This window comes from Squalius cephalus (genome assembly GCF_949319135.1).
Source record: "Squalius cephalus genome assembly, chromosome: 5".
Classification (NCBI taxonomy): domain Eukaryota; kingdom Metazoa; phylum Chordata; class Actinopteri; order Cypriniformes; family Leuciscidae; genus Squalius; species Squalius cephalus.
The window spans coordinates 9,224,577-9,236,688 of record NC_137126.1 but is presented as its reverse complement, the minus strand read 5'-3'; the positions used below and the strand labels follow the sequence as shown (position 1 = coordinate 9,236,688).

The 12,112-nt window shown below is 36.0% G+C and overlaps 2 protein-coding genes across 2 annotated transcripts; both read left to right on the top strand.

Moving 5' to 3' along the window:
• The first annotated feature begins 1,522 nt into the window (after positions 1-1,522).
• Positions 1,523-6,463, top strand: upk2 (uroplakin 2). Its single transcript, XM_079872538.1, has 5 exons — positions 1,523-1,628; positions 1,762-1,911; positions 1,991-2,075; positions 5,879-5,937; positions 6,114-6,463. The coding sequence occupies exons 1-5, from the start codon at positions 1,577-1,579 to the stop codon at positions 6,245-6,247; spliced, it is 480 nt and encodes a 159-aa protein (XP_079728664.1). The 5' UTR covers positions 1,523-1,576; the 3' UTR covers positions 6,248-6,463.
• A 445-nt stretch (positions 6,464-6,908) lies between these two features.
• foxr1 (forkhead box R1) lies at positions 6,909-10,792 on the top strand. The gene is made up of 6 exons (XM_079873077.1): positions 6,909-7,160; positions 7,246-7,365; positions 8,491-8,720; positions 8,804-9,072; positions 10,337-10,569; positions 10,640-10,792. Exons 1-6 carry the CDS (start codon positions 7,040-7,042, stop codon positions 10,666-10,668), a joined length of 1,002 nt encoding a protein of 333 aa, XP_079729203.1. The 5' UTR covers positions 6,909-7,039; the 3' UTR covers positions 10,669-10,792.
• The last annotated feature ends 1,320 nt before the right edge of the window (positions 10,793-12,112 follow it).

Below are 12,112 nucleotides of genomic sequence, written 5' to 3'. Positions count from 1 at the left end.
AAGACCTACCTGAGAACATTGGAGTGTGGTTCCTGGGATGCCCTTCGTCATGAGGATTGACAGGAGGATCTGGTGGTTAACTGTGTCAAAAGTTGCAGACAGATCCAGCAAGATGAGTATTGAGGGTTTGGAAGCTGCTCTTGCCAGTCTCAGAGCTTCAATAACTGAGAGCAGGGCTGTCTCAGTTGAGTGGCCGCTTTTGAGTCCAGACTGGTTGTTGTCCAGGAGATTGTTTTGTGGAATGTAGAGACTTGGTAGAACACAATTCATTCAAGTGTTTTAGCAATGAATGGAAGAAGGGATACCAGTCTGTAATTTTCTAAAAGAGCTGGGTTTAGAGTGGGTTTCTTAAGCAGTGGGGTTATCCGAGCCTGCTTAAATGCTGTGGGAAAGGTACCAGAGTGGGGAGAGGTGTTGATGATGTGAGTAAGTGCGGGTACAACTGAGGAAGAAATGGCTTGAAGGAGATGAGTTGGGATAGGATCAAGCAGACAGTAGGGTGATTGGAAAGGAAGAGTTTGGAGACTTCTGCCTCTAAGAGAGAAGGTGGGGAGAATGTGTTTGCTTTTAAGATGTTTTTGAAATTATGTTGATGAAATTATAACATAAAAAGTCTAAATTATGAGATAAAAAGTTATTAAATCTTTTTTTATCATAATTGAATGATTTTTGCCATAATTTTTTAACAAAACAAAAGTCAATGACTTCACCTGGGTTTCCCAAAGAACGGAGTGCTACTAAACAATGATCCTCCTTAGGTCCCTGAACCGCCGGCTCCGCCATGGTCCCCTGAACTATCCGCGCCGCTTCCAGAGGACGCCCACCCTTCCACCCCATAGAAGTGTTACGGCGCGAGGACAAGATACGGGTATCTTTTTTTTTTTTTTTTATTAAAATAATTCATAACAATGGAAAAATCATTTATAATAAATACTGCAATATTCCATAAAAAATAAGAATTATCCATTTTGATTTCATGGTGACTTTAAATGACAGAACGACAGATGATAAAGTATAACTTTAGACTTATAAGCATAACGGCAATAGAGAGATTAAAATGTTCTTAAGAATCAATATTGATTTCACAAGAAGCCATGCTTGCAATAGTAATAAAGAAATATTTTGGTCTGTTTGTTCCACAAAGCTATCGTATGACTTCAGAAGGTGATATGGAATATAGTGCATTGGTTGTATGGACCACTTTTATGGTACTTTTGAAGCTTGAAGATTCATCATTTTGTGTTCCACATAACAAACAAAGTCATACGGGTTTGGAAAAACATGACAATGAATATTAGTCATTGTCCCTAAACTAGTCAATATAATAAAGGATTTATGGTGTCAGTTAGAACATGCCTTCCAGATTGAAGGCCTCCCTAAGGTGTATCGAAGGGAAGGGCTGTTATTTTATACACACCTGGACAGACCTGTTCTCTGTGGTTACTGATTGGCTCAATCATACTGTTCAGTCCTGCTTGTCTGGTTTTCAGCCATACTGTTATCCTTTTATTTCCCATCCCACAGTTTTATCCAGAGCATTGTGAGTCGTGCACACACCTGAACTCTACAGGACAATATGCTGGCTGTGGTCTTCATCCTGGGGGCGTTGTGTCCTCTAAACTTTGCAGGTAAAAATAATAACTTTTTATAGCTTCACATTACCACTACAAACTATTGTTCCTCAATATTTGTTGCCAGTAAGTGTTTAAATACATTTAGTAAGTGTTTATTCAAAGGCTTTGATTATTATTTGCTTTTTAGAAATCCCTATTAAAGTGCTGAATCCTGAAACAGACGGGGTGCTGGCGGGCATATTCCCAAATTCTTTTCTACTGAAACTGCCTGACTGCTCTACTTATGGAAACAAGTCCGCTGAACTGCTGTACATAGAACTGCCCAGCACTGAAAACAGTATGCATCACTTTCATTCAGAATTTGGTTTACATGACATTGCCTGAAGAGTAAGCATTATGACTTGTGTGTCTTGCAGAAACAGAGTCTTTCAAGGTGCCAGCTTGTCCTGTCAGTCTGCCAGGGTACCTTCTGAAAGGCCTAAAAAGTGGAACAACTTACAAGTATGTGTGTGTGTGTGTGTGTACAGGCTTGGCTGATATATATAAGCTTTTGCTTTAAATCTAATAATGTCAGCAGGCTTGTGTGCTTCAACAAATCATTTTTACAGTAAATAGTAAAATGTTATAAAACCCCAAACTATAAAAATTATTTGATGGTTTAACTTAAAGAAACCTGGTTGCTTCATTAATACTAAAATTCAAGTTAATACAAAGAGATTTGTTTACAGTTTTTTACAATCGCTATGACAGATTTTTCAATACATTTAACAAATTTCCTAAACTCTTAACGCACCAACACACCTAAAACACACAACTGGCAAAACGGTTAATTTCATGCTCAAAATCACACATTATAAACTAAACTGCAAAACTAATTTTCAAAATACAATAATACACTAACACAATACACCATGTCTACCAAAACATTAACACATGTTCTCTTCCAACAGGAACATTTAGTCAATCATAGCACAATGTCATAAAAAACACTAACATCAGATGGAATTACAGAAACTGCATTATTTTATATGTGTCAGGTCTGCCCTTATACAACAGACATATTATTCTATAGATATATTATACTATATCTATTATATCTATAGATATTGTATTGATCATAGATTGTGTTTTGCACTGCAGTTTCTTTTGAAGTCTCTCTACATTTTTGTTTTGTTTGTAATGTAAATGCATTTTGTTGTTGTTTTTTTGCAGCAGAAATTCAATACAACAAAATAAATGACCCTTCTTAGAGTAGCTTTATGGAATGTATGGTTTATGAAAAAAAGATGACAGAGACAGAATTACTGCTGTAACGGCTTTATTTGCAACAGGACATTTATAGCTGCCATTTACAGTATTACTGTATGTGAAAATACAAAATATACAAACAGAAAAGGCCATCTTCTAATCTGCCCGGTCTTCTGCATTTGTCCACATGTTCTCATCCACATCACACCTGATATCTTCCCTGGCAAGGCATCTTGGGAAGAATCTTTTACAGTAACATGCCTTATCCACCCCTGGCAGTGTTCAGCTGTGATGTCTTGTATGCAGCATCTTTTGCATACAGGAGGGACATTTGGTCCTGTGGACTATGGTCAAAAACCTTTCATCTCCAGGCTGAGAAAACTCCTCAATGGGGTTGAGGAAAGGGGAGTAGGAAAATGGACATCATCCTCTGATGGGCGTCAAACCAGGCTGTGACTATAGACGGGAATGGTGGAATGCCACATTGTCCCATATTTGCATAACTTCAATCAGCTGTTGCTCACTAGCAATGGAATAATGTGAAAATACAAAATATACGAACAGAAAAAGCACCAGAAGAATAAAAAAAAAAAAAAAAAAAAAAGATCTTCTAATTATTTGCATAATTCAATCAGTTGTTTCTCAGTAAGAATAGAATAAAATACAGGGGATATATTTGTGTTTCAGTTCACAATATAAGCAGCTGTTTACCTTGACTTTAGCCTGTACGGTTAGGTTTAGAACATGGTGTTATCTGTTCTGACATACAGTGTTAAAGCATTGGTAAATTTGGCAGTAAAAATCCATTGTTTTGTTCTTGTTTGAGCTTGTGTGTAAAAGAAGTTCAAGCATTTTAAATTTGTGTTAATTGTATGCATTTTGTGTTAAAGCAACAAGAAATGTGTTAATAGTATAGCTTACACAGCCGGATGTAGTGCTAACTGTGTTAAGAGTTTTGGAAAATTGTTAAATGTATTGAAAAATCTGTCATAGCAATCGTAAAAAACTGTAATAAACAGAAACTCAAAATATTATGTTACCTGAAAAAACAGAGATTCTAATGATTTGACCAAAAACCTCCACACGTAATAACCTAGAATACTGTCTAACACTTGATGGCTGCTCTGTCAAGTCTTCGTCGTCGGTTAGGAACCTGGGTGTGCTCTTTGATACCAATCTTTCATTTGAAAGCCACGTTTCTAGCATCTGTAAAACTGCATTCTTCCATCTTAAAAATATATCTAAATTACGACATATGCTCTCAATGACAAATGCGGAACAATTAGTTCATGCGTTCATGACCTCAAGGCTAGATTATTGTAATGCTCTTATGGGTGACTGCCCTGCACGCTTAATAAACAAACTACAGCTGGTCCGAAACACAGCAGCTCGAGTTCTTACTAGAAGCAGGAAGTATGACCATATTTGCCCAGTCCTGTCAACACCGCATTGGCTCCTTATTAAACATCAATTTTAAAATATTGCTTACAAAGCACTAAATGGCTCCCCAGTACTTGAGCGAGCTCTTAACGCATTATAGTCCTATATATATATTTATAGACGTCTATTGTGATCTCAAAATTCTGACCAGTTAATAATACCTAGAATATCAAAATCGACTGCTGGCGGTAGATCCTTTTCCTATTTAGCACCAAAACTTTGGAACAGTCTTCCTAACATTGTCTGGGAAGCAGACACACTCTGTCAGTTTAAATCGAGAGTAAAAACACATCTCTTTAACCTAGCATATAAATAACACATTATCAACTTCTATAATTCAATGTTAGGCTGCATAAACTAGGTCAGCCGGAAACCGGGAACACTTCCCATAAATCCTGATGTACTCATTACATTTTAAGAAGAATGGCGTCTGTTTATTCTGAGGTTTACCGTAGTCCGCCAAATCCAGGCCGTATCCAGATCTGATGAAGGACCTGCGTCTGGACACGATGACAACGCAGCCCTGAATTGTCAACTAATCTCTCCCCTGTAAATGCCTCCTTCCTTCCCTTTACCTCTGTACAGATAAAACATTGTCAAAATTATTCCAGTTCGCATGGATACGCAGAAGCGACTAATTCTGTATTATGCAGGCCAGACAAGTAATTTGGTGAGGTCACTTTTTTAAAAAAGACTACTCGCCTACCCACATATATATTCAAACGCACATACCTATAGACTAAACACATAATATGCATGCACGCACAGATTCAAGTTTTTGAAGTTTTTGAACACGGAGATAAAGTTTTTCTAAATTTTTCAAAACTGGCACCTTGGAACCTATTTCAAAGTTTGCGTTCTTGAACCACCAAACACTGTTGTCGTGCTGTTCCAAATGAACGGCCAGAACACATTAAAAGTTTTCTGTTTTCAGTTAAAACAGTGTCGTGTTAGCGGTCCCTAAGTTAATAACTAATGATCTTTGCGACGGAAGTGAATCAATCAAAAACTAACTTTAGCTGGACAATAACTTTATTCTAGAGCTGCTGTAAAGCCAAAACAATCTCTGTTACTTTAATTTTCTATTATCACTGTAAAGCCGCTTTAAAACAATCTATATTAACAATATAAATGAATGTGACTTTTTGATTTGACAAAAGAAAAAAAATGGGAAACCATGATTTTTTTTACAGTTGAATGAAATCCATTAGAGATCCTCACTAGTGTCTAAGGTCTCTCTCTCTCTCTCTCTCTCTCTCTCTCTCTGTATGTGTGTGTGGTTCAGGTACACTTTTGTGGACAATATGTCCTCACAAATATGGCAATATCTGGAATTCTTGTCCTTGTGGGGAAATTTTCTGGTCCCCATGAGGAAAGCAGCTTAGAAATCATACTAAGTGAAGTTTTTTGAAAATGTAAAAATGCAGAAAGTTTTCTGTGATTGGTAGGTTTATGAGTAGGGTTAGCGTAAAGGGATAGAAAGAATATACAGTTTGTACACTATACAAATCATTATGCTTTGGAATTTCCCCATAAAACATGAAAACCCAACGTGTATCTGTGTATGACCATCACACAGCAAATCAAATCTCATTATAAATGTCTTCATCTTTCAGCATGACGTACAAAATTGATAATGAGACCAGCACAGTCTTGACTGAAACAACTACCACCGGTAATAGACTTTCTGTGATTTTAAATAAGCTGCTTGTAATAAATTATACATGTACCAATTTTATCATGATATACAGTATCTTTTATCATATCAAAAAATGTAAAGAATAAATCCCCAGCTTGTATTGTGAGATGACTATGTAATCAGGTCTGTTTGTTTTCTTGTCTTTTTTCCAGTCATTGATTATCAAGAGATAAACAGTGGTCTCCCCGCGCGCAGTGGAGCCATGGTGGTCATCACCGTCATTCTGTCTTTGGCTATGGTGGCCCTCGTGGCCGGACTCATTATTAGTGTGTTCTTTTCAGGCTGAGCTCAATGTGATTCACTTCAGTAACACTTCATGAAATCTATTTAACTTCAAAAATAATTCAAACGCATTTTCGATACCTTTAGAAAATGTCAGTCTATATTAAGTAACAGTATACCTATTGTGTTGGATGTAAAAAGGGAATTACACAAAAGTACTATATTTATCAATCATTTCAAACTGAATGGTTTATTGCTTTTCAAATAAATGTTGATCCTTAAATACATGGTTTTATGTCTGTATCTTTTTTTAGGACCTTCTCAAGAGAGGTGTATTTTTCAGAAATATTAGGTTAGCACAAGTTGACACGTTTTATAGGCATGTTTCTGGTTTTAAATAGGCCTAGCTCATTATCACTTATGTTGTGGAATTTTATAGGCCTAATAGTATTTCAAATAATGGCATTCCACTCAAACCAGTGTCAATAAATACAGCGGGGAATGTTGTCACAAAACGTGAACATGTGTTAAGCTGAATGAACTGTGGGTAGGCTAATCTCTTCCTGGTCAACAAACCCAGTGCGGAAATGTTTAACACCGTTTTTGTAGTCAAAATGTATAAAAGACGAAGTGACGAACTGATTTTAGAATGACAATTGGCCCCAGTGATCAATGAAACTCTTTGTTGAACACTCTTGAGTCCTAATAAGCTTAATGATTCCCACCTGTTATAATGAACGATATCGCCACAGTTGAAGTCTTAATTGATACAACGACACATTTATTTGAATAAAAAAGATACTAGGCTTTATTTACACACGTTTTGCTGCATGGCTGTTCTAAAATAATCGACAAAATGTATTTACAGCTTCAATCCAAAAGCAGAATTCTCGACCTTCATTTAACCAGCGGATTACATGACTGGGACATGAACGAAGAAATAAAGTTGACGACGACGACTGATCAGTTTTACCACGGTAATATAATTTCTGTAAGTAATTCACTCGAGTCTGCGAAACAGGGCCGTTTGTTGAGTATCACTGAAGTGTCGTGGTTTGGCAGATGACAAGCGGACTGACCAGTATCTGGCGCAGTGGCACTACGCCAGAATCTCCAGAAGATCATTACCAGTAACACCAGTAGCAGCTCACAGGAGTTTCCAGCTCCCGCTCAGCGCCAGAGGTGTGTGTTCATCCGTCACATCCCCTATAATATAATCTCCTACCACACCATTTATAGGAACAAAAAACAGATCTCCCAGTCTATTAGAGGTTTTTCACAGAGGTTTATTTTATTTATTTAGAATGACATTTCAAGTTTATGTAGGCTATTTATTTAAAATGTATTTTCAAGTTTATTTTATTAAATGTCTTTTCAAGTTTATTTTATTAAATGTCATTTCAAGTTTATTTTTATAATATTTAATTTCATTTTGTGTTTTTTTTTTTATTTCATTTCAAGTTTATTAATTTATTTTAAAATATATTTTATCTATTTATTTCATATTTTAAGTTTATGTATTTATTTAAAATGTCATTTCAAGTTTATTTTATTAAATTTATTTTCATGTTTATTTTTATAATATTTATCCAAATATTATCTGGAAATTAGCCTTCTTGCTTTGACAGTTGGCAGTTTTTCCACCGCCCAATGCAATGGCAATATATTATTTCATTTAAACAAGTAGGATTACTGCTAAATAGTACACCGTTAAGACTCTAAAGCCTGGGCCGGTTGCATAAACCACTTGGACTAATCTTACAAGGAAGTTAGTCATCAATTTTTTCTTTAAAACTGCCTTTAAGTCATAAGTTACATTAAAATGTACATGGGCCTAATTTGATACCGAAAAGTATACTAACCATCCCTTGACTAAGTACTAGTGGGTCATACTAGATCTTAAGACACTGTCTTAACATAATGGCTAAGTTTATGCAACTGGCCCCAGGTTTCACATACAGGGTTTAAGCTAAACCAGTGGCATTTAAGTAGCTTTTATAAATGTACCTTAGAAAACACATTGGTGTGCATCTTGAGACAAAACAATGGCACTGACATATTTTAAGAAATGTCAGTGCGGATTGCTTTAAATTACAGGGGTACAAATTCCAGATTATCCTGTAGAATAGTGTTTGATTCTCTGAAAATACTTAATTGAGGCTCTTTGGATTGGTTCCAAATTATGAAAGACATTCTGATAAGAATCTTGTGTACATTCCTTTGAAGGTTTTTTTTTTTAAATCTTCAACTTTCTTCAAAAGTCTTGTCACTGTGCCCTTCAAACATAATTGTTTCCGTCTTTTAAAGAGCCCGAAATACAACCTAATCTGTGGTTGATGGTGAATCCCAGTTTAGCCTGCCCCATAAAATACCCTAGTAATTACCCAAAAGCCCCAACACCCCCAAAACTAACAGCGCTGTCAACGACGCCAAGAACCACCACACCTCAGGAGAAAAGTGTGCGTCGAGTGATCCTGCCTGATGAGACCTGCCTGAATGAGTCAATACACGACACCTCCCTCTCCAGCGAGTATCAGGTATGAGTAAAACAGCATTACACGCTTTGTTTGCTACATTAATATACTGTCATGCAAACCTGACCGTTTCCACCTTGTCCCAGTTGACCGATGAAGATGACGCTTCCTCTGTAGACGTGCCTGTTTGTCGTAAGGTGAAGGGTGCTCGGAAGGGGAGGACTCCTAAAGCGCCCCCTCGCAAACTGGGTCTGACTCAGAACAGAAGGCTTCAGAGAGCACTGCAGGACAGCCTGAACCTGAAGAGTGGCGGATGGCCTCGGCCTCCTGTGAACTACTGCATCCTCATCGCCATGGCTCTCAGCAGCAGCCGACACGGCAGTCTCAACGTACAGCAGATCTATAACTTCACCAGGTCCCAATGCTCTTTTATACAAGGATAGGGTTAAGGATTTGAACCAACTCCAAAAGTATATAGATGATGCATAACATCTATATCGGTGTTGGTTATATCGGCCACCCAATCAGTATCGGTTGATATTTTTCCATTTTTAAAATTATCTTTATCGCCCCGATAGGAAAATTAGGCTGACATCTTAAAGTCGCTACACTGTAAAAAATTTGCTGTAGTTTTGCAGCTGTTTGCCAGTAACTTACTGTAGATTTAAATGTATGTTATTTACTGGCAACAGTTTGTTCAAAGTTAAATGAACATTAAACATTAACAAGTCTTTGTCTTTAAAGAATAAAATTATAAAATAACAATCTAATGCAAAGCATTCTGGGAACCAGAAATCTTCATCAACCTTTTTCTGTTTTTTTCCTTCAGATTTTGGTTCCCAGAATGCTTTGCATGAAGATGTTATTTTAGTTTTATTCTGTAAAGATAAAGACTTGTTAATGTTTAATGTTCATTTAATTTTGAACAAATTGTTGCCAGTAAACAACATCAATTTAAATCTACAGTAAGTTACTGGCAAGTAGCTGCCAGTAATACTGTAATTTCTACAGATTTTTCTAACAGTGTAGGTAATGGATTATTTCCTTCAGCCGAGACGTGCTGTTCGCCATTATGGTTTTGATGCACTTGGAAAAATGATTGTGCAGTGCAAGTCTGTCTACAAAAAAAAATGTAATGGGATATTGTAGTTGTGTGCTTGGGTCATGGCTTTTAAAGGTTGTATCAGTGATTTCAGGCCCCCCAAAAAATCATCACATTTAAATTGCATCTATTTAATAAAAGCTTTAATAGATTTAATAAAAGCTGTTCACTGAACTTTCTATTCGTCAAAGAATGCTGGAAAAAGTATCACCATTTCCACAAATGTTGTCGACGTAATAAGAAATGTTTTTCAAATCAGCATATGATTTCCGAAGGATCATATGACAAAGTAAATTACATTTTAAAATGTATTCAAATAGAAAACAGTTGTTAGAATTTATAATATTTCAAGAATTCTTTCAAAAACAAAAGAAATTGTTTCCAAACTTTTGACAGATACTAGTGGGTGTGTGTGTATATTTATTTATAGATATAGATATAGATATAGATATAGATATAGAGATAGATATATAGATAGATATATAGATATAGATATATATAATTTGTTCACCCCTTCATTTGTTTTATTTACTTTTTCCTGTGATTCTCATCCCGTTTTCTTTTACTGTCTTTCTAGAGAGCACTTCCCCTTTTTCATCACGGCTCCGGACGGGTGGAAAAACACAATCCGACATAATCTGTGTTTCAGCAACAGTTTTAAAAAGACCCCGCAGCAGGTGTCTGGAGATGGCAAGAGGAAGTCGTGTCTGTGGCATCTCACGCTGGACGGCCGGCAGAGACTGAGAGACGAGATCCACACACTCACAGGAGATTCCTTCAGAATGCTGAAGAGGAGCATGAACTATCCAGGTGAGGGTCGAGCGCTGAAACAAGCAGCATTCTGTTGATCTGATCTCACTCTTAATGTTGTCTATCACAGATATGATTCAAGCGTTGTTAGAGCTGTAATTCTACTTTGACTCCTGAAAAATGACATCATCAGGGTGGACAGCAAGACCTGCTATGATTTATTCTTCTTTATGAACTTGCGAATGTCATCAGCTTTTCTTTCTTTAATTTAGTTATTTATGTAATTGTTTTGTTTTTGTGTGCCTTTTTCCTCAAATTACTCATTGTGGCTTATTAAATAAACAAATGCATGTTATGTTTCTTTATTTCCTTAGCTGAAAAAAGGAATTACTTAACACGAAAAGAACTACTAATTGTAGCTTAAAAGAACAGTTCTTTCTCAAACTGTTTAAACTTTGATAATAAATGTTTCTTGTGCACAAAATCAGCATATTGTGATTTCTGAAGGATCATGTGCAACTTTACAATCACAGTAATGACAAGTTAAACTTTTCAAAAAGAAATGTTTGTTGTTAATTCTATTTCAGAATACTATTATATTTCTGATCAGAATGTAGCATTGAGCATATCTACTTCGATGTTTGCTGCTTGTATTTATTATGTTTATCAGTGATTATGTCTGTTTGTTTGTTTTAAGAGGTTTAATAAGGGTTAAAAAAAAAGTTTATTTTTACACCGCAACCACAAGAGGGCGATGCTGCATATTTGACAACACAAAACGTCACTGTGTTTGTGAAAACATCATGCAATCCTTATGTATTGGATCGAAAAGTGCCATCTGGATGCATTGGACACAGATTTTACAGTGTATGAACTGAAGCAGGTGTTACAAGGGGTGAAACATTCATCTCCAGAAAAAGACGAAATATGTTATGAAATGATAAAACATCTTCAAGATGTATGTCTGAACTTTATTTTTAGAGTTTTTTTTTTTAATAAGATTTGGGAGTTGGGAAAACTCCCTACTGCTTGGAAACAAGGTGTGATAATTCCATTTGCAAAGCCTGGAAAGGACCACTCAATAGCATCAAATTATAGACCAATAGCTTTAACATCTAATTTATGCAGTGATTGAAAGAATGATAATAACCAGATTAAACTATGTAATAGAAAGGAAAATCCTATTATGCTCATATCAGAGTGGCTTTAGAAAAGGCCGTAATACAATGGATTCAATAATTAGAAAGGCAATAGTGAATAAAGAGGTGTTAGTAGGGGGTTTTCTTTGATGTGGAAAAGGCCTGTGATATGCTTTGGAAAGGGACTTTTAATCAAATTAAATAAGATGGAAATTAAAGGAAAAATGTATAATTGGATAATGGACTTTTTGATTAATAGAACTATACAAGTAAAGGTTGGAACAAGTTACTCTAGGACTTATTCAATAGATAACGGGACCCCACAAGGAAATGTGTGTAGCCCAGTATTATTTAATGTAATGACAAATTACATAATTTACATTGATCGGACAAGGAATAGGTAAATCTTTATATGCGGATGATGGTGCCTTATGGAAAAGGGGAAGAAATGTAGTGTATGTGGA